Consider the following 22,683-nt stretch of genomic DNA (forward strand, 5'->3'; position numbering starts at 1 on the left):
CTATGAATGGACAAAGATTCACATCGCCAACAGCAGAAGTATATGCAATTATTTTTATTGGGATATAATTGACATACAACATATTAGTTTCAGGTGTACAACAAAATGATTCGATATTTGTATATTGCAAAGTGATCACCATGATAAGTCTAGTTAACATCCATCACCATACAGTTACAGAATTTTTTTTCTTGTGATGAGAACTTTTTTTTTTTAGGAGTAAAACATGGCCTCCAGGAGGCTGTTTATTAGAAGATTCTGGTTCAAGCCCCATGCCAGCTTAGCACGGCAACCCACTCAGGCTCGCCATTCTTGTGTCCTGCTGCTTCTGCTTCTTCAATGATGTGGACCAGGTGGGTGTGGGGGGGGTGCCCACCGGGCCCTGGCGGGTGGCCTCCTGGGCCATGGTGGTGCCCTGGGCCATGGCCAGGGGGGTGCCCACCAGGCCCTGGAGGGGGGCTCCTGGGCCATGGTGGTGCCCAGGGCCGTGGCAGTGCCCCTTTGGATATGGCTCCCTCCTTATGGGGCAAGCACAGAGGGTGACAAATGGAACACCTGAGAGTGCAGAGCAGGGGAGCAGGAGGAAGTCTCGAGAACTTTTAAGATCTACTCTCTTCGCAGCTTTCAAATATGCAATAGAGTGTTATAAACTATAGTCGTCATGTTGTCCATTGCATCCCCATGTCTTATTTATTTTATGACTGGAAGTTTGTACCTTTTGACCCACTTGACCCATTTGGCCCACCCCTCAACCCCTACCTCCGTCCGGCAACTACCAATCTGTTCTCTGTATCTATGAGCTTGGTTTTTTGTTTTCCTTCGATTCCACGTACTAGTGAGATCATACACTATTTGTTTTTCTCCATCTGACTTGTTTCACTTAACAAAATGCCCTCAAGGTCCATCCCTGTTGTTGCCAATGACAAGATTTCATTTTCTTAATGGGTGAATAATATTCAATTGTGTGTGTGTTACATTTTCTTTATGCATTCATCTGTTGATGGATATTTAGGTTGTTGATATATGTTGGCTATTGTAAACAAGGCTGCAGTGAACATAAGGGTGCAGATATCTCTTTGAATTAGTGTTTTCATTTTCTTTGGATAAATACCCAGAAATGGAATTGCTGGATCACATGGAAATTCTATTAATTTTTTGAGGAACTTCCATAGAGTTTTCTGCAGTGGCTGTACCAATTTACATTCCCACCGGCAGTGCACAAGGGTTTTCTTTTCTCCTCATCCTCACCAACACTTGTTATTTCTTGTCTTTTTGCTAATAGCCATTCCAACAGGTCTGATGTGATACATCTCATTGTGGTTTTGATTTGCGTTTCCCTGATGACTAGTGATGCTGAGCATCTTTTCATGAACCTGTTGGCCATCTGTATGTCTTTGGAAAAATGTCAATTCAGATCATCTGCCCACTTTTTAATTGGATTGTTTGTTTCTTTTCATTGAGTTGTATGAGTTCTTTATATATTTTGGATATTAACCCCTAATCAGATATGATTTACAAATATTTTTCCCCCATTCAGTAGGCTGCCCTTTCATTTTGTTGATGGTTTCCTTTGCTGTGCAGAAGCTTCTTAGTTTGATGTATTCCCACTTGTTTATTTTTGCTTTTGTTGCCTTTGCTTTTAGCATCAAATCCAAAAATTCATTGCTGAACTGATGCCAAGGAACTTGCCACCCATATTTTCTTTTAGGAGTTTTGTGGTTTCAGGTCTTACATTCAAGTCTTTAATCCATTTTGAGTTGATTTTTGTTTGTGGTGTGAGATAGTGGTCCAGTTTCATCCTTTTGCATGTGGCTGTCCAATTTTCCCAACACCATTTATTGAAGAGACTCTCCTTTCCCCACTCTATATTCTTGGCTCCCTTGTCATAAATTAATTGACATATATGCATGGGTTTATTTCTGGGCTCTCTATTCCGTTGATCTATGTGTCTGTTTTTATGCCAATACCATAGTGTTTTGATTACTGTAGCTTTGTAGTATAGTTTGAAATCAGGATGTGACAAAGATTCACACCACCAACAGCACAAGTGGAAATTTTTTTTTCCTCTTCTCCCCAAAGCCCCCCAGTACATAGTTGTATATTCTAGTTGTAGGTCCTTCTAGTTCTGCTATGTGGAACACTGCCTCAGCATGGCTTCCTAGGTCCACGCCCAGGATCCAAACCGGTGAAACCTAGGCTGCTGAAGCGGAGCACACGAACTTAACCACTCAGCCATGGGGCCAGCCCCAGGACATGTAAATTTTAATGTCACCATTTTGTGGGGTTTTTTAAATGAAGTAAACAGTGTTTTATTTATTTTTCTTTTACCTATTTTTTTATTGAAATACATCTGACATATAACATTGTGAAATTTACGGTGCACATGTAAATTGGGTAATTTATATACAGTAATATGTTTGCCATTGTAGCAATAATTAGCATCTCTATCATGTTACCATAATTATCCTCTCTTTTTAGTGATTGGATTAAAGCAATAGTTTAAAAAACTCTTATGACTGAGAAAGGAGTAATGAAATAGTGACTCTTGGTATGTTGTTGTGGAAATCTCTATAATTATATTTAAAAATCAGAGTGGTGGTGCCAGCCCATGGCATAGTGGTGAAGCTCGTACGTTCTGCTTTGGTGGCCCAGGGTTTGCCAGTTTGGATCCTGGGTGCGGACCTATGAACTGCTCCTCAAGCCATGCTGTGGCGGCATCCCACATAGAAGAACTAGAAGGACCTACAACTAGGACATACAACTATGTCCTGGGGCTTTGGGGAGAAGAAAAAAGGGAAGATTGGCAACAGATGTTAGCTCAGGGCCAATCTTCCAAAAAAAAAAAAAATCAAAGTGGAAAATAGATTATGATTCTCTTGTATTAAGATAAGGTTCACCTGGGTCTAATTTAGATTTTTGAAAGTCAGTGTTACAGAGCACTCTTGTCAATGAAGATTTGTGGCAACATTGTGAAAACTAGATCCAGTCTGGACGCAGCATTCAGTGAATCACTTTGGAGAGCACGGTTATGGTTGGGTACCTAAGGTAATTTGATGTCTTTACAAACTTTTGACATCATTTTTAAAACTTTTTAATTTGGAGATAATTGCAGACCCATAGGAAGCAGCAAAGTAGCACATAGAGTCCCGTGAGTCCTCATTCGGTCCCCCCAATGGTGACATCTTATGTAACCGAAGGATAATACCATGATAGCATTTTATATTAATAATGGTTTTGGGTTCAGTCAAGATTTGCAGCAAACAGGCTGATTGAGCAAATAATTTCATCTGGCACCACTGAAGAAGATTGCACAGAAAAAGAGTGGTGGCATGTTCTTTTCAGATAAACAATGTGTAATCTTAGAAGAGGTGTCATTCATGTACACAAGAGAGCCCTTCACTAGTTAGGACATGTTTTGTTTAAGCTTCATCTGCTTTAAATTTAACACAATGCATCCTAATGGTTAGCTGATCAACCTTTGATTCTCTCTAAATTCATACATCCTCACAATTTTAGTTGAATGTCTTCTATACTCAATTGCCTATAATTAATGTGACAATCTTTAAGTCACATAATAAGACATTCAATTCTGTTGAGTAAATTGTGCTATTCTAAGAGATGATATGGCAGTTTAAGATCTAATGATATTCCTACACATTAATATCTCAATATAAATAATCATATTCACTATTTGATATCTGTTTAATTGAAGTATATATAGATATTTTGGCAAAGCAGCTGTAAGGGAGGAAGAACTATTCCTTTACCTTCTAGGTCCTTCTGGCTGGTCTGAGAATTAAATTGACATGAGACAGAATAACAGGAGAAAATCAAACAAAGTTTAATAACATGCATACATGGGGAAAACCCAGGAAAACTGAGTAACTGTCCCAAATGGTCACCACGTCAAATGCCATCTTCAGCTAAAGACAAAGGAGGATGTTGGGGGTAGTGGTTTGGGACTTCAAAGGGGAGGAAGGCAATTCACATGGAGATGGAAAAGCAAATGTTTGGTAAACAAATGCTTGCTGGGCCATCTATAGACAATGTGACCCGGAGAGAGAACTTTGATAAAAATGGGCTTGGCACAGATCCTCCCAGCCTGCCATACCCAGAGTTATCTATGGTGATGGCCTGTCCTGGGACAGGCTTTCTATCTTAAATGCTTTTAGGCAGTTAGGGGAAACTCCAAGTTTCTTTCAGAGTCTTTTGTTCTTAAAAATAATCGAGCCAAAGACACATTTTAGGGTGGCAAATTCTGATCTCCCACATAACCCATCCACGTGGATGAATGAACAGAGCTAAGACTTCCAGTATTTTACTTTAGGTTTACTTAAGTTTATAATCTATTCTGTAAGCATCTTAAATTTGCCTTCTAGGCATGCTGAGACCTCAGTGATATGGACTAGCAAAGTGGAAGAGGAGCTGAGAACCATCAAGGCCAAGACCAAGAGAGCAAATTTGATCACACACTTGGTCCTAGGGAAGTGTATTTTGCATTTTTAAACAGAACATTTTCCATAACTGAACCTTTAAACATGTTGGTATAGTCTATGCACCTGTTTTTCAAGATGAAGAAAGACATAATATTCTGCAGAAAAATGTCCCCAATTCAGAGCCCATCATTTGCTTTACCTTTTTATATCCAAACAAGGTTAGATAATTCCAACTGTATTTTAAGAAATATCCTTTACATAGGGGATTTGCACTGATCTGATCTTGACATTGTGTGGACAGGGGTGTGCCAACACATCTAGTCTGGATCAAGAAAAAAATATTTTTAAAGGATGAAGGAAATCTATTTGGGTTGTAAAGAAATCATAACTTTGAAATTTTTTTTGGATTATATCACAGTTTGCTCATATATGCATTTTACTTAGCATTTTGAAATATACCAACTGAAATATTTATTACTAGATTTAATAGCTTGGATTTACTAGGAAAGGAAGAAAAGCCAGATGATACAAGTTTAAATCATCTGAAACGGGTATTGCAGAAATTTTACTGGTGCAGTTGGAAATGGAAACCACTCTAGTTATGCCAAGCAGGAAGTTATTTAACACAGGGAATTAGACGCTCACATAATCGTTGGAAGGGATGGAGGAGGAGGAGTCTGGAGGGGCCGCCATGGTCTTTCAGATCACACTGATGGAACTGAGATCCAAAGATGAGGAAAGTCCAGAAAACTCCAGAAAAGCATCTAGTTCCATGCCCTCCTCTCCACAAAGCTGGTGTCTAAACAGTGATGTGGGGAATCTGGCCACTGCAAAAATTCATTTCTGTTAAGAACTATCAGCAACCCCTGCTACAAGATGATTTGTCTCTCCTCCTCCATCCAAATCTCACATGAATTGATGGAACTTAAATTGTATCTAGTTAGCGGAAGGCTGTCTGGGAAATAAAATTTTCAACCCTCTAGCCCTCATAATAGAAGGAGGAATGCCAAGTGCTAATTGACAATATCTGGGACTGAAGACATATATACGCATTTGGAAATACCATATGTATATATGTTATGTGGTTTAGCATGTCCCAAAGAATATTTTATGGAACATTCATTCGGCAGGTATCAATCAGGAAGAAACGGGATTCATGATGAAAAGGGTCTAGGGATCCTTGCATGCCCATCTTTTGGAGAGTCGCGGGGCATATTAGCATATTAAAGATCTTGAGAAGGCCTACAGCAGAGAAGTCCTCTTTTCCTGTCTGGAGGGCACACAATATACTATAACAGTGGTTGTCTCTGGGAAGTGGAAATAGGGCATCAATGACCGTTACTTGCCACTTTCTACCCTTCTAAACCAACAGAATTTGATACAATGGTGAGAAATTTTCATCTTTTATAAAAATAAGGTTTGTTTTCCTTCTAAGGTTCAAATAAAAATTTTAGGTGTAAAAGCTGTGGGTGTGAGCCCCATGGATGAAGGAGCCCGTGTGCTTTTTACACCAGAGGAACAATACGAGTGTTTTCAAAGTGAGATCTTTGGACTCCCTGTATCAGAATCCCCTGGGGGAAGAGTGGCTTATTAAAATCAAGATTCTGGGTCCCTCTTGAGATGTACTGTCAGAATTCTTGAGAGGGGGACCTGATTATTTGCATTTTTTAAATGGAGGCCCATAATTTTTTTCTTTCTTTTTCATTGTGGTAAAATAGACGTAACAATTTGCCATTTTAACCAGTTAAGTCCACAATTCAGTGGCATTAATTATATTCACAGTGTTGTGCAACTGTCACCACTATCTTGTTTCCAAAACTTTTGCATCACTCCAAGCAGAAACTCTGAAATCATTAAGCAATAGCTCCCATTCCTCCCTTCCCCCAGCCCCCAGTAACCTCTAATCTACTTTCTGTCTCTATTAATTTGCCTGTTAGAGATATTTCATATAAGTGGAATCATACAATATCTGTCCTTTTGTGTTTCTTTCATTTTTTGTGTTTATTATGCTTATTTCACTTAGCATAATGTTTTCAAGATTTGTCTATGTCATAGCATGTATCAGAATTATGCCTTTTTTAAAAAAATGGCTGAATAATATTCCATTGTATGTATATACAGCATTTTATTTATCCATTCCTCTGCTAATGGACACTTTTGTGCTGTTTCCGCCATTTGGCGATTGTGAATAGTGCTGCAATGAACATTGGTGTACAAGTATCTATCTGAATCTGTTTTCAATGCTTTTGGAGGTATACCCAGGAGCGGAATTGCTGGGTCATATGGTAATTTTACATTTACATTTTTGAGGAACCACCATACTGTTTTCCACAGTAGCTGCACCATTTTACATTCCCACCAACAACGCACAAGTGTTCCAATTTCTCCATATCCTCACCAACACTTGTTATTTTCTGGGGTTTTTGAAATTTTTTTATAGCCATCCTAACAGGTTTGAAGTGGGATCTCACTGTGGTTTTGATTTGCACTTCTGTAATGACCAATGATGTTGAGCATCTTTTCATGTGCTCGTTGGCTATTTGTATATCTTTGTAGAAATGTCTATTCAAGTCCTTTGCCTATTTTTGAATTGGGTTGTTTTTTGTTGTTGAATCGTAGGAGTTCTTTACATATTCTGGATATTAAACTTACCAGATACATGATATGCAAACATTTTCTCCCATTCCATAGGTTGTCTTTTCACTTTCTTGATAATGTCCTTTGATGCACAAAAGTTTTTAATTTTGGTGAAGTTCAATTTATTTATTATTTATTGCTCATACTTGTGTCATATATAAGAATTCATTGCCAAATCCAAGGCCATGAAGATGTATCCTTGTGTTTTCTTCTAAGAATTGTACGGTTTTGGCTCTTATATTTAGGTCATTGATACATTTTGAGTTCATTTGTACATATGGTGTGGGGTGGGGGTCCGAATTCATTCTTTTGCCTGTGGAAATCCATTCGTCCTAGCACCATCTGTTGAAGAGACTATTCTTTTCTGCATTGAATGGATGAGGCACCCTTGTTAAAAATCAGTTTGCCATAGATGCATGGGTTTATTTCTGGACTCTTAATGTTATTTCACTGGTCTACTCATCTACACTTATGCCAGTACCAGACTGTTTAGATTACTGTAGCTTTGTAGTAAGTTTTGAAATCGGGAAATTGAGTCCTCCAGCTTGTTCTTTTTCAAGATTGTTTTGGCTATCCAGGCCTCTTGAGATTTCATATGAATTTCAGGATCAGCCTTTCTGTTTCTGAAAAAAAAGCTGTTAGAATTTTGATAGGAATTGCATTGAATCTGTAGATCACTTTGGATAGCGTTGGCATGTTAATACTAAGATGTCTCATCCATGAACATGGGATTTCTTTCCATTTATCTAGGTCTTTAATTTCTTTTTTTTTTCTTTTTTTTTTTTTTAAGATTTTTTATTTTTATTTTATTTTTTCTCCCCAAAGCCCCCCAGTACACAGTTGTATATTCTTCGTTGTGGGTCCTTGTAGTTGTGGCATGTGGGACGCTGCCTCAGCGTGGCTCGATGAGCAGTGCCATGTCCGCGCCCAGGATTCGAACTGACGAAACACTGGGCCGCCTGCAGTGGAGCGCGCGAACTTAACCACTCGGCCACGGGGCCAGCCCCAAGGTCTTTAATTTCTTTCCACAATGTTTTGTAGTTTTCAGTGTTCAAGTCTTTCTTTTAAATTTACTCCTAGGTATTTTATTCTGTTAGATGTTATTGCAAATGGAATTGCTTTCTTAATTTCCTTTTTAAATTGTTCATTGCTGGGGTATAGAAACAACTGAGTTTTGTATGCTGTTCTTGTACTCCCACAACTTTGCTGAATTTGTTAACTAGCTTTAGTAGCTTTTATTTTTGAGATTTTCTATATATGGGATATGTTATCTGAGAGTAGAGATAGTCTTACTTTTCTTTCCAACACGGATGCCTTTTGTTTCTTTTTCTTGTCTATCGCTCTGGCCCTAACTTCCAGTACAATGTTGAATAGCAGTGGTAAAAGCAGGCATCCTTGTCTTGTTCATGATCTTAGGGGGAAATTTTAATCTTAGCTTTTAATCTTTCACCACTGAGTATGATGTTAACTGTGGGTTTTTCATAAATACCCTTTATCGTGTTGAGGAAGTTCCCTTCCATGCATAGTTTTCTGAGTGTTTTTTTTTTTTTTTTTGAGGAAGATTAGCCCTGAGCTAACATCTGCTGCCAATCCTTCTCTTTTTGCTGAGGAAGGATGGCCCTGAGCTAACATCCGTGCCCATCTTCCTCTACTTTCTATGTGGGACGCCTGCCACAGCATGGCTTGCCAAGCAGTGCCATGTCCACACCTGGGATCTGAACCTGCGAACTCCAGGTAGCCGAAGTGGAACGTGTGAACTTAACCGCTGCACCACTGGGCCAGCCCCTGAGTGTTTTTTTTTTTTTTTTTTTATCATGAAAGGTTGTTGGATTTTGTTAAATGCCTATTCTGCATCAATTGAGATGATCATGTGGAGTTCCCCCTCTTTTTTCCATTAATGTGATATATTACATCGATGGATTTTTCTTATGTTGAACTCCTGCATTCCTGAGATAAATCACACTTGGTCATGGAGTATAATCCTTTTGATACGCCGTTATATTCAGTTTGCTGGTATTTTGATGAGGATTTTTGCATCTATTGCGTAAGGGATATTGGTCTGTAACTTTCTTTTCTTCTGATGTCTTTATTTGGCTTTGGTATCAGTGTAATGCTAGCCTAATAGAATAAGTTAGAAAGTGTTCTCTCCACTTCTAGCTTTGGAAGGGTTTGAAAATAATTGGTGTTAATTCTTCTTTAAATGTTTTATAGAATTCACCAGTGAAGCAATCTGATCCTACACTTTTCTTTTTTGGGAGGTTTTTGATTACTGATTCAATGTCTTTGCTTGTTATAGGTCTGTTAAGGGTTTTTATTTCTTTGTGAATCAGTTAGGTAACGTGTGTGTTTCTAGGAATTTGTCCGTTTCATTTAGGTTATCTAATTTGTTATTCTCTTATAATCCATTTTATTTCTGTAACATGAGTGATGTCACCACTTTTACTTCTGATTTTAGGTATTTGCCTCACTTCTCTTTTTCACTTCATCAACCTAGCTAAAGGTTTGTCAATTTTGTTTTTCTTTTCAAACAGCCACCTTTTGGTTCTATTGTTTCTCTCTTCTTCTTCTATTTCCTATTTTATTTGCCTTTGCTCTTTTATTTCCTTCCTTCCACTAGCTTTTGGTTTGGTTTGCTCTTTTTCCAGTTCCTCAAGGTGTAAAGTGAGGTTATTAAGATCTTTGTGTATGTTTTTTTAAAATACAGGGATTTACAGATCTAAATTTCCCTCTGAGCACTGCCATCATTTCATCCCAAAAGTTTTGTTGTGTTTTCATTTTCATTCATCTGTAAGTATTTGCTAATTTCCCTTGTGATTTCTTTTTTGACCCATTGGTTGGTTGCATATGTTGTTTAGTTTCCACGATTGTGAATTTTCCAGTTTTCCTTCTTTTATTGATTTCTAATTTCATTCTATTATGGTTCGAGAAGATACTTTGTGTAATTTCGATCTTTTACAATTTCTTGAGACTTGTTGGGTGGCTTAACATATGTTCCGTCCTGGAGAATGTTCCCTGCGCATTCCACTGTTGTTGGATAGAGCGTTCTATGTGTCTGTTAGGTATAGATGGTTTATAGTGTTGTTCCACTTCTCTATTTCTTTATTGATCTTCTGTCTAGGTATTTTATCCAGTATTTAAAGTGTTATATTGAAGTCTCCAACTGTTTGTATAACTATTTCTCCCTTCAATTCTGTCAGTTTGCTTCATATATCTTATAATAATAATGATAGTTTTAAAATAGTAATAATGACATAATGATAATAATGCCTAACAGCTTTTGAGCATTTAAAATGTGCTCGGAACTATTCTACATGCTTCCAATATAATAATTCACTCAATCGTCACACCAACCAGTGAGGTAGAGTGCTTTCATCATCCGCATGTTACAGGTGAGGTGAGTGAGTTTGAGGAAAATAAAGCAACTTGTAGAAGACAAGAAACGTGTAGATAGGACAGGCGGTCCGCCTGAACAGCTGGAATCTGTAAGCATTAATGGTCCAGGCACTTCTCACTCCTTAAATAAGGGAGAACCCTGTAATAGGAATGTGTGTGGCATAAAAAAATGGAGTACGTAAGTGTGTGTGCTTATCATTGGAGGAATATGTTTATTTTAGAGAAAAAAACACAAATGGAGTGTTTCATTCATTGTGCTTCATTCACTGGGGCCATTCAGAAGGTGAACTTTTGTTTTTTGTACCTAAACGTTAATCCTGAGAGTAATTGATATTTGCTGTTGGAAACTAGCATACTGATGCGGTAGAAAGACATGTTTGTTCTTTTGTTTATTTGGTTTAGTACAAATACTTTAGTACAAGTCCTCCTTCTAAAATGAAAATATTTTGTGATAACAACAGCAGAGATTCTAACTTTATGTCTGGGCCTCAAACAGCTTCTGTATAGGGGCCGGCCCAGTGGCGCAGTGGTTAAGTTTGCATGTTCTGCTTCTGCAGCCCGGGGTTTGCTGGTTCAGGTGCCAGGTGCGGACATGGCACTGCTTGGCACGCCATGCTGTGGCAGGCGTCCCACATAGAAAGTAGAGGAAGATGGGCACGGATGTTAGCTCAGGGCCAGTCTTCCTCAGCAAAAAGAGAAGGATTGGCAGCAGATGTTAGCTCAGGGCTAATCTTCCTCAAAAAAACAAAAAAACCCAAAAATTTTTAAAAAATCATTAGAGAAGGAAAGTATGAATAAAATTGACAAGATTTGGTAAGGTAGGGAAGCTACAATTTTCTTGATTATCTGTGTAGATCCTGTAATTGTCTCTCACAGATTTCTTTTTTTTTTTTTAAGATTTTATTTTTCCTTTTTCTCCTAAAGCCCCCGGGTACAGAGTTGTGTCTTTTTAGTTGTAGGTCCTTCTAGTTGTGCTATATGGGACGCCGTCTCAGCATGGCTTGATGAGCCGTGCCATGTCCGCGCTCAGGATCCGAACTGGCAAAACCCTGGGCCACCAAAGCAGAGCGCATGAATTTAACCACTGGGCCATGGGGCCGGCCCCTACAGTTTTCTAGTTTTAATGAGAAGCTTTTCTTTCATACTTCCTTAGAAAAGTTGCTTCCAATTGAATATGTCAAGAGAAAAACAGCACAAAAATCTTGGTCAGAAATCTGAAATTCCATTTTCTTCCCCATAGTTTATTTATTGGTCTATGAACTATAGAAACAGCAAAACTCTTGGGCTGATATTATAATAAATTTTGCTTAAATTTTGAGGAAAAAAGAATAACAAAAATCTCACATGAAAAGTAAATCATATTAATAGATTATATGTTGGATGGATTACAACGCAGATTCTACCTAAATAAATGAAGGGCAATTCTAAATTACAAAATAAAAATGGAATAAAGGCAGCTTGAAAAGAAAATTAATTAAAAATTTTAAAAATTCAAAAATAAAAATGTAAATAAATAAATTAAAAACAATTTTAAAGTACTGCCATAGCAATTCATTCCTCAGAAAGCTGTGTGTAAATGGCAAGATTTCATCTTTTTGTAACTGATTAATATCCCATTGTGTACATATATCACATCTTTATCCATTCATCCATCGACGGGCCCTTAGGTTGCTTCCAAGTCCTGGCCATTGTGAGTAATGCTGCAATGAACAGAGGGGTGCATATCTTTTCAAAGTAGCATTTTCATGTTCTTTGAACAAATATACAGAAGAATAGCTGGATCATATGGTATTTCTATTTTTAATTTTTTGAGGAATCTCCATACTGTTTTCCATAGTGGCTGCACCAGTTTGCATTCCCACCTGCTGTGCACCAGGGTTCCTTTCTCTCCACATCCTCTCCAACGCTTGTTACTTCTTATCTTTAACAATAGCCATTCTGGGTGTAAGGTGCTCTCTCATTGCGGTTTTGGTTTGCATTTCCCTAATAATTAGTGGTGTTGAAACATCTTTTCATGTGTCTGTTGGCCATGTGTATATCTTCTTTGGAAAAATGTCTGTTCAGATCCTCTGCCCATTTTTTTGACCGGGTTGTTTTTTGTTGTTGTTGTTAAGTTCTATGAGTTCTTTATATATTTTGGATATTAACCCCTTATCAGATATATGATTTGCAAATCTCTTCTCTTGTTAGGTTGACTTTTCGTTTTGTTGATGGTTTCCTTTGCTGTGCAGAAGCTTTTTAGTTTGATGCAGTCCTATTTGTTTGTTAGTGGTTACCAGAGGGGAAGGGGGGTAGGGGTAGGGCAAAAGGGGTAAAGGGGCACACGTGTACAGTGACGGATGGCAACTAGACTATTGGTAGTGAACATGATACAGTGTGTACAGAAGCCGAAATATAATGATGTCCACCTGAAATCTATATGATGTTATAAACCAACGTGACTTCAGTAAAAAAAAAAAAGATCATAAAAAAAATTGAACTCTACACTTAAGATTGTTGCATTTCAATGTAGGCAAATTTTATTCCCTCAAAAAAAAAAAAACTTGAATAAAGAAAAAAAAAGCTAGGTGCTATGTAGACTTGAAAGCCAAAAATCAAAACGATCATTGCACAGTTAAGATGCAGCATCAGGTGCTTTTACGTCGGTGAAGGAAAGTTACCAGATACTTAAGTTTACTAACAGAGACATTGGAGCAATTCCGCAGTCCTCGCGAAGTCAGTTCCAACAACAACAACAACAACAACTCAACTCTAGTCCCCAGCTCACCACAGCAAAGCATCTGACGGAGGAGACTGATGATCAGTCCTAAATGGGAGATCTAGTTAGTGGTAAAGTCATTTCAGAAAGCTTCAAATCCCGGCTTTCTGACACAGGACGTTTCTGTAGGGAATCTTGTTCTCTCAAAGCACTGGAATCGAGAGGTGTGTCTGTTCCAGAATGGACTTTCATTTTATGCTTTTCATTTTTAATAGCTTTGTAACAATTTCTACATAAGTGGCCTTTCTCAATGAGATCAAACGTTTTTGTTGAGCTAAAGTTTTCCCACAGAAAACCGCTGTGTGGCTTTCCCTTGTATGTTCCGAGCACGCCTGATAGGAGACCTAGGGACAGCAAATGGCTTCTCGCGTGTTTGACACACGCAAGGCCTTCCTCTGGTACGCCTGTGAATGTGACAGGTCAGTGTGCTGGCCTGGGTGAATCTTCGTCTGCTCCTGTCATAGACATAGCAGCTTCTCTCCACTGTGGATCCTTCCGTGAATCTTCAGTTTACTAGAAACTGTAAATTGTAAATCACATACATCGCGTTTATAGGGTTTTTCCTCACCACAACGCATGCAGCTATGGATGAGGAGCTGGCATTTGTGAGCAAAGCCTCTGTCACCAAGTTCACATTTGTACGGCTTCTCGCCTGAATGACTTCTCTGAATTTTCAGCTGGTTACACTGGGTATCTTTCCATATATGTGGCAGGCCTAGTGTGTGACTCCTTTATGTGTACTCACATACCTTCTCAAGGTGCTGGCTTCTAAAAACCCTTTTCCATGCGCGTCACACATCAGCTTGGCCTTGAAGTACCTCTCCTCCAGCTCTTCCCTGCAGCTCTGCAGCTGTAAGGATTCTTGACACTGGCCACATCAGACGCAGCGTGTTCTCTCAGAGGATAGCTGAGCTGTGATTTTCCACATTTCGCTTTCACTGTTGGAATTTGCACAAAGACATCTTGTGCTGGAAATGTATTTCGTCAACTCAAGATCTGAATTATCATTTCTTTGAGCAACTTGTTCTGAGACAGGTGTGGACAATTTATTTGGATCTAGAAATAATTCAACAGACGCCTTCTCTAAAACGTCGCTGACATACTGCACTCTTTTATTCTGCCCTGTTTTCTGGGAATTGAAAGGCTTCTCTTTAGTTTGAGATAATGCCTTTGCTAAAGCCCCTTGTTGAGGATTTGCCTGAACCAAATCTGACTTTATTTTTAATTCTAGTTTTCAATCGAGTTATTTAGGAGAGTTTTTAAGTTTTCTTCCAGGTGGCTTGATTTGTTTCAGTAATTTTTAGATTTAATGTCTTGCAATCAGAAAAATGTGGCCTGTAGAATTGTTCTACAAATTGAGGTTTTCTTGATTTGTTTTTTTCTTTGTTTGCAAATGTTTGGTGGACTTGTGAAAGAATATTGAGTTCATGTGAGATACAAAATTTCATTATGGAGATTTAACCAAGGTGATTATAATATTCACTATTATGATGTCTGTTTTGCATGTCACAATCAGAGTTGTGTTCGAGTTGTACATAAAGATTTAGGAGAATTCTGATGTCACCTTTGCTTATAGTTTATCTTTGTAGGTACTATTTTTTAAACCCTCCCCCTCCAATGTTTCTTTTTTCTTTATTTGTTGCTTCTCCCCTGTCTGCTGTGTTCCTTCCTTCTGGTATTCCTTGTTGCATTTTCTGGATCTAGAATTCACTCTTTTTACGTGTTAGCTCTTCACCTCTTTATGCCTTTCCTCTGAATTCTAGAATAATTTCTCTTATGGGCTCAGTTTTCTGCAGTTTCACTACCTGTGTAGTTTAGAATTTCCTAAAAGGTAGTTTTCATTTGAAAGCAACCGTTTCTGATCTGACTGATCCTTTTTGAGAGATAGGACATTGCTGTAAATTTTGTTTGGAATTAAAATGAGAAATTAAAGTTTTCTCTTTTGCGCCGATTCTGTAGAATGAGGTCCTTTCAGAATGCTAAATCTTTCCATACATTCACTGATTTTTAAGGGATTTTTTTAAAAGATTATGTGGGTCACACCGCTCAAATCTTTTAATCCTTAATGAAAAAGAAAGCATAGTTTTCTACTTTTTTCCTGTAGCTTTATTTTTCTCGGTTAGAAATTACTTGATTACAGAGTAGAGAGGAAAGACAGGGAAGTTCACTGCTTTGCTAAGCGTTTGTTTTTAGCCAGTCAACAAGCGAGCACCAGGGGGCGCTGCTTTAGGTATTTATCGTGGGCTTGAAAACTGCTCCCTGGAAACTCGACAGGACAAACAACTTAGTTTCTTCAACAATTAAGTGTCAAGAAAAAAAGGTTGGAGGCAAAAGTTATAAAGGAATCTTAAAAAACACATCAACCAATCACAATAGAATCAATCTTGTCTGACTCCCAATTCCAATGAACTATTTTTTTTTAAGCTACTCATTGTATTTATGGGAAAACATCGTTTGAACACTGACTGGATATTTGATAACATTAGGCAATTATTTATTTTTAGGGGTGATAGTATTATTCCTGTTTTTCAAAAGAATCCTTATCTTTTAAATACACATGCTGAAAAAAACATGGATGAAATGAAATGAAGTCTTGAATTTGTTTCCGAATGATGAGCGGGGGGGGCAATACTTGGAGATGGATACAGGTTTGGCCCTGAATTGATGGCTGTTGAGGAGGAAGATGCTACAAGAGGATTCATTGTACCTTTGCCTACTAACTCTCCATAAGAAGACATTTTACCAAAAAGAAAAAACAAATTGCTCCACTGGAACCCAAAGCTAAGCCAAGTTTTTTCCTCCATGTTCTTTGTGGCAGCTTGCAGTTACGCCTCTTATCTACGTGGCCCACCACTCCCCTTAAGTGCCTTCCTTATTTATTGAACCGTGGCGCAAGAGACAGACAGTGAATGTGGCCGCCTCTCGTGCTTCCTGGCCAGCACGCAGATTCTTCCATCTGCCTGCTGCTCAGTTTGGGGTCTTCGTGGGCTCTGCTGGGGAGTCCCATGGACCTGCTTTGCAGGTTGACCTTCACTGGCAGCTGGAATTGTGGGCTGGCTGACGCTGTTTGCTACAGCCCTCGATACGTCCCCATCTGCACATTTCCTACTCCGAGAACACCCTTTCCTATTCTCCAACTCTTAAAAATGTTTTCAGTAATTACTTCAGTGGAATTTGGGAAGAGAAACTCAAACTGTAATCTTGAAATAGGAGTCCCCCACCATGTGTGACCATTTGGTTCACTGTCAAAGTGTATAGGGAATGCAAGCTATTTCAATCTGCTAACCCAATTTTCTCCTCCCCTCAACCCCAAATGCCTTTCAAATGATTATCTTTTTTTGAATCATGTACACCCAAAACAGACTATTCTTAGTGATTTAAAAGAAATCAGAATTGGGAGACGGGATTTAGAAATGGTTATAAATATTCGCACTTCTTCATCCAGGGAGTACAACTACCTTCAAACAGCCTCAGTCCCCAAGAGAATAAATGTACAAATAAGTCAAAAGGAAGCAAAGTAACACAGAATATAGTAACTAGCATTTTCTTCCCAACCACAATGCAAAACTCCAGGACTCTGGGCTCCATCACCTGACTTTTCCCACACTATGGATTTCTTAGCACCGGAATGTCATGAAAGCGTGTACAGGAGCACACCCACCACCGTTCGAGAGGGGGACAAGCGAGATGATTGGAGCGCTCTGAGAATCTGAAACTGGCAAGCCAAAGTCTCACCCGCATATACTCTACTAAAACCTCTGAAGCCTCCATCATGAAACATCACCTGGGAATGACCTAGGAAAAGGCCAAGAGGCCAAAGTCAGGAAGTCTTTGGAGGAATGCAGGCAGGAGACAAACACTGGGTGTCCCACACTTACCAGTGCCCTGCACTTCTGTGTGGAACACAGAGCTGGTCAATACTTACAGAGAAATCATTTTCTGAACAGCGGGACTGCAGATAGACACTGTAATTCTCACGGTGCCTCTCTAGCAAAATGAGCACCATAAGGAATCACTATTGTAACCAAACAGATTTGAAGTAATTTTCTATTTCAAAATGAATCAGTTGTTTAAAAGGGACAACCCAGGATGTGGGAAATGACAAGGGGAGGAGGGGAGTAAGAAAAATACTTCACAGACTATTTTTCAAGTTATCTTTGATGCTCTTCCTGTGCATTACTTTACTGTCAAAGGTGGTGGAGGGTCACCAAATAATTGATGAGGGAAAGCTTCCTTACGATTTCCCATAGAGAGAGGTAGAGAGGAAGGGAAACTATATTTACAGATTCAAGATGTAAGAGACATCAATTTCAAGCATTCCAGATGGACCCTAATTTTAGATTTTTTTTTTTTAAAGTTTCAGATTCCTTGGTAAATTTAACACTAAATATTGGTATTAAATTATCTTGTAAGGTGTCATATGGTGCTTATGTTAAAAAAGTTTATAGATGAATTGCTATGATGTCTGGGATTTGTTTCAAAATAATCAGGGAGTGGATGAGAATATGGATGTGGTAAGATTGCTTATACATGGATAATTTTGGAAGCTGGGTAATGAGACAGCGGGGGAGCATTTTTAATTCTTCTGTACTTGTGTATGTTTGCAGACTTTCATATGCAGTCATGCATCGCTTAGTGATGGGGATGTGTTCTGAGAAATGTGTCATCAGGCAACTCTGCTGTTGTGCGAACATCATAGAGTGTACTGACACAAACCTAGATGGAATAGCCTACTACACACCTGGGCCACATGGTACTAACCTCACGGGACCACCATCCTCTGAGGTCCATGGCTGACTGAAGCATCCTTGGGCGGTACACGACTGTACTAACAAAATGCAGTGGAAATGATTTTGACTTTGCTTAATCACTGAAAAGCCTATGACTATAATTCATCTGTGGTGATTTCAGCGCAGAAGTTGGGAAAGTTGGCTACAGACCAAGATGAGGGTCAGGACCTCTGCGATTGTCTTTGAAAAACTAGCTGCAAATGATATAAAGATAAAAAAAGAAAATTACTCATTCTTTTGTAAGTAACATACTGAAGTGGACTGAAAAATGTAAGTTCCTAACATATTCCACCTTTTATATAAAATTTGTTTAAATATACTTTTGCCCAATTTTTGAATTAACATACACTAAATATCCCAAATCTAACATTACTACACGTTCTAAGAGAGGAGCAGAAAGATTAGGTTTCTGAGACAGCATATTTCAGTCCAGAAATATGAATGTTGGAACTAGGGCTGGTTTGATACTATAAATCATCTCTAACTACACAGAAAAGATGCAGAATGTAGTGTTTGCTTTTAGTTTATTAATTTATTTTGCAGGAATCTGACTTTCCGAATATGTACTGTTTGGAGGTACGATGCATGCATAGCCTAATTTAAAATGCTTTGTACAATTTCACCTCAAAATAATTTGATTCACAGCATACACAGAAATCTGAAAGAGACTGGTATTTACAAGATTTAATAAGTTCTTGCTGTTTTAATGAAGAAACTGATCAATTCTTTTACAGTAGAGAAACATGGACATTGGGTGTCATTATAAATAAGAATCAGAATTGTTCAGTCTCAAAGCAATATTTCATGGCTTTAGAAACTAAAATTCAGTCATCATTCTATTAATCTCTGAATGCCCAAGCCATGCAAAATCTACTCGTATTAAATATTTGGGGATGCAAATAATACAGAAAAAAAAATGCATGTCTGGTGAATGTGAAAACGTCATCAGAATTAACTTTTACAATAAGAAAATACTGTTAATTCTTTCAAACAGATACAGTAGTGGTGCAACACAGACAGTGCCCAATTTATTCTGATTTTTTAAAGTAATATTTCAATTGTCATTTTTCTTTCTCTACAGATATACAGACACACTGTAACATGGACTCATTCAAAGTCTGAACAATAATTACAATATTAAAATAAATCAACTTTAACTATAAAGGGACATCGTCACATTCCAGGATACATCATTTTTTATGCCTTATATTCTTGCTTTTGTTTATATACTGTCAAAGACATTACAATTACCTTTCAAAATACGATATAAAATTGAGTTTCCACAGAAAGTTGGATATGAACCCTAGATAACTGGGAAAAGCAATGACAGGATATAAGGAAACATTTATTTCTTTTAATAATTAAAAAGTACTAAATTGAGACCAGCTCCTTAAAAATTATTAAACTGCTCGTCACACTTCCCATTTCTTTCAGGGAAATAAACAAACAAATTAACAACACTTTCCCCACCATCATTAAATCTGCTCTAAAACTACCCTTTTTTTTTTTTTTAACAATGCATTTCTTTTGTTTCTTTAAAACCCCCTGCCTCCACACTCTCCCAAACAAGGTCACTATCAATTCGAAACATTTTACAATGTTCAGAAAGTTTCTGGCTCCTCTATTACCACTTTAAACATTTAAGACCTACTCCAAGATTTAAGGGGCAATGTACTTTAACAAAACGGCAGATGTGCTTTCTAAAAACCCAGTTTCCAAAACAGCGAAATGACGTAAAATGTAGAGTCAGGTCTATGTGTTACCAGATACATCAAACTAGTCGTATTTGAAGAAAACAACTTTTTACTCGAAACAAGATGTACAACAACTGATCCAAAGAGCACAGGCGCCTTGGCAGGCGGGCGCCAGCCGCTGCGTGTCCTACCACTGAAACGCCGATGGCCTGTCACAGCAGGCTGACCGCGAGATCCTGCTGAAAAGGCACCTTGAAAGGTGACTGAATTCTTATTCAAACTGGTCACAGGCAAGTAGTAGTCTATATATGGGACACAGTTAAATATACCAAATTTATCACTGTCAAATAAGTTTGCTTATTTTAAAAACTGAATATAGCCTATGTTGGCGTATGAAACTTGTGCACAACCAGAAATGAACACATAACAAAACTTCCTTAAAATCAGTCTCTGATGTCTCATATCCCACCCTCTACACCTTTCAAACAGACTGGTTTCTCATTTTCCTGGCAGGTGAAAACAATGATTTACTAGATATATCACCAAAGGACTGGAACCATGCATCTACTGTATGACAACAGCTCAGTAACCTGGACGGATGGTCATGCAATAGTTTTAAAGTCATCTACATGGTTTTAATAAAGCATCAAATTGTTTTCATACATGCTACTTTCATTCTCAACTGACAACTGCCAAGTTAATTGCTGCCACTTCAGCATATCACTAAGAATACTGGTAAACCTTTAGCTAGAACACCAAGCAGTATATATATTATTCCCCTAAATGGTTACTTACTACCAGTAGGGTTGACCATCACTAAAGAGATATGAAACCATACAAAGGCACAGGCACTGGCATATGAAAGAACAGCGGGACTGACAGGCTGTTAGGGGAGACTGACAGGCACCAGTGTTACAAAAGCCGTTAAAGAATGCTGTTTTCAGGTTAATGCTTTTAAGCCCATCTGCTTTCTCACCATGATTTTCACAGTTTTGCCACAGTTGTTGTAGGAGAGATGTTTTATCAGTGTAATTACATAGCCACGTTTACTGTGAGACGAGTGGATATTTTTTAGAGAATTTTCCACATAGGAAAAAACGTCTTCAAAGTTGTAGGTAGAGTGTGAAATTATAATTTTGATGGAAAACTGATGAGTTATTATGCCTTTGGTTTCATTTTGCTATTAAGTGCAGCTTGTTTTTCCAGGTCTGCCAGAGATGACTGCTAAATTAGAACACAAGGACAGCTTTAAGAGTGCATGTGTGCACACTGGGGGCACCTGGTATGGGAGAGTGGCTATTCCTAAGGTTCTATCAGGTGAAATCTTTTAGGATTAGAAAATCTACCAATTTTGTTGCTGTCTGTATTCACCCAAATAAGGGCAAGATTCCAAAATCCAATTCTGAGCTAAGAAGGAAATTCAATCATGGTAGAGACCTTAATTAAATGTCTTACTGATAATTTTCCAGTGGTGCACCCATTGAGTCATATGATTTTATATCTCTTCAGTTATTCACACCCTAAAGTTCTGGTTTCATAAATAAGGAGTGCTTTATTATCACCTGAACTACCTGAATGAACTCAATATTATCTCTGAATACAGTATGTTAAATTTTTTCAAAGTCCTTTGTCATCACCTTTCTTTTAATCATATTTCTTGACTAGCCTTCTCTTCCTCCCCAAATAATGCAGTGTGCAACTTTTATGATATTGGCCAAGTGCAATTTCCCTCACGCTGGTTTATTAACATACATGCAAATAAATCTTTATTGAACAGATAACATTTTTCTTTCAGCTAAGTTAGGATTATGGCACAAAGTATTATCTGTGCTGTAAACATCATGAATTTATCACAAATTGGAAAGAGGGAAAAAAAGGCCCTATGGACTGCAAACATTTCTTATAGAACCACAGCTGAGCTCAAGATTTCCAAATGGATTTTGGAATAGATTTATATTTGGCATACATTCACTGTGCTATTGGCAAAGCGCAGTTTTACGAGAAGGTCCTTCATAAAATCATACTTTGTAAGGACTTGTTTGTTATTTTTAAAACCAATGGCCTAATAAAAGCATGCAGTAACTTAAAAAATCTATCTATTATGTGGTGTAATTAGGTCTTAGTTACCAGTGTTGATACAGCTTGATGAATCATTGTACAAGCAAAAGGGATCTTATCACCTCTGATTGTACTCTCAAACAAAGGGCACCATATGCCTAATTCCTGACTGCTACAAATCACATTGTAAAACATCTTGTTTGTGTGTTTGAAATTACCCCCGAAAAAAGCAGCAATTACAGATAGCCTTATAATTTTGCCCAAAAAAACCCTACCCCCATCCTGGGTGCTTTTTCCTGTCCTCCTCTTCAGCAGGAAGCAACGGGAAGAAGCATGGGGAGCCTTGGCTTTCCAGAGAGCTGTGACCAGGTAAGTCTGCTCTGGGAATTCACAGTTTGTCTGCATCAACTGTAACATGTCACACTGTGATTCAGAGTTCTAGTTTATAAAATAAGGGTCGCTCAGCAGTAACTTTAACAATTGGGATTCCACAGAAGAGCTCTAGGCTTCTCTGTGTACGTTCTTTCAGGAGTGACTCCTTTCCCAGTTTCAAGTATCCTTTTCTATCTCTCACTCTGCAGTGAGTTAAGAAAGGGAAAAAAACCCTCCCCATTTCTCCTGTAGTGAGCACAAGCAGCTACAGTGTTCCTCCTCCCCCCACCACGGAAGCTGAAATGAAAAGGCTGAACAGATTCCCGGGGTTTTCTTTTCTTCTAATGGGTGCTCAAAGCTTCACTCTCAACCTGGTGCAGACTCTTCTGAATTCAAGTGTACCGTGGCATCTCACACTGCTCACAGCGATTTAGCGCTGGGTGGTTCAGAAAGGTGCAACTGTCACAATTCCATGGGGCCCCTTCATAGTCTTCATCTCGGGGTTGTGTTCGAGGACTCTGTTTGGAGCCAGTTAGATGCTCTGA

General features: G+C 38.4%; 1 protein-coding gene and 1 pseudogene across 4 annotated transcripts in view; both read right to left on the bottom strand.

The window, feature by feature from the left end:
- Positions 1-11,255: 11,255 nt before the first annotated feature.
- LOC106832705 (myoneurin pseudogene) lies at positions 11,256-22,183 on the bottom strand (annotated as a pseudogene).
- TAB3 (TGF-beta activated kinase 1 (MAP3K7) binding protein 3) overlaps positions 18,522-22,683 on the bottom strand; it is a 60,333-nt gene continuing 56,171 nt past the window's right edge. For all 4 annotated transcript variants that reach the window (XR_006522498.2, XM_014843567.3, XM_044763370.2 and 1 more), the window contains one exon: positions 18,522-22,679. Coding sequence is in view for 3 of the 4 variants with exons in the window: in XM_014843567.3 (XP_014699053.2) it covers positions 22,531-22,679 (149 nt within the window). In the remaining variant the exon portion in view is untranslated. The remainder of the gene's footprint in view (positions 22,680-22,683) is intronic.

Source organism: Equus asinus, chromosome X (genome assembly GCF_041296235.1).
Source record: "Equus asinus isolate D_3611 breed Donkey chromosome X, EquAss-T2T_v2, whole genome shotgun sequence".
NCBI classification, from domain to species: Eukaryota; Metazoa; Chordata; class Mammalia; order Perissodactyla; family Equidae; genus Equus; species Equus asinus.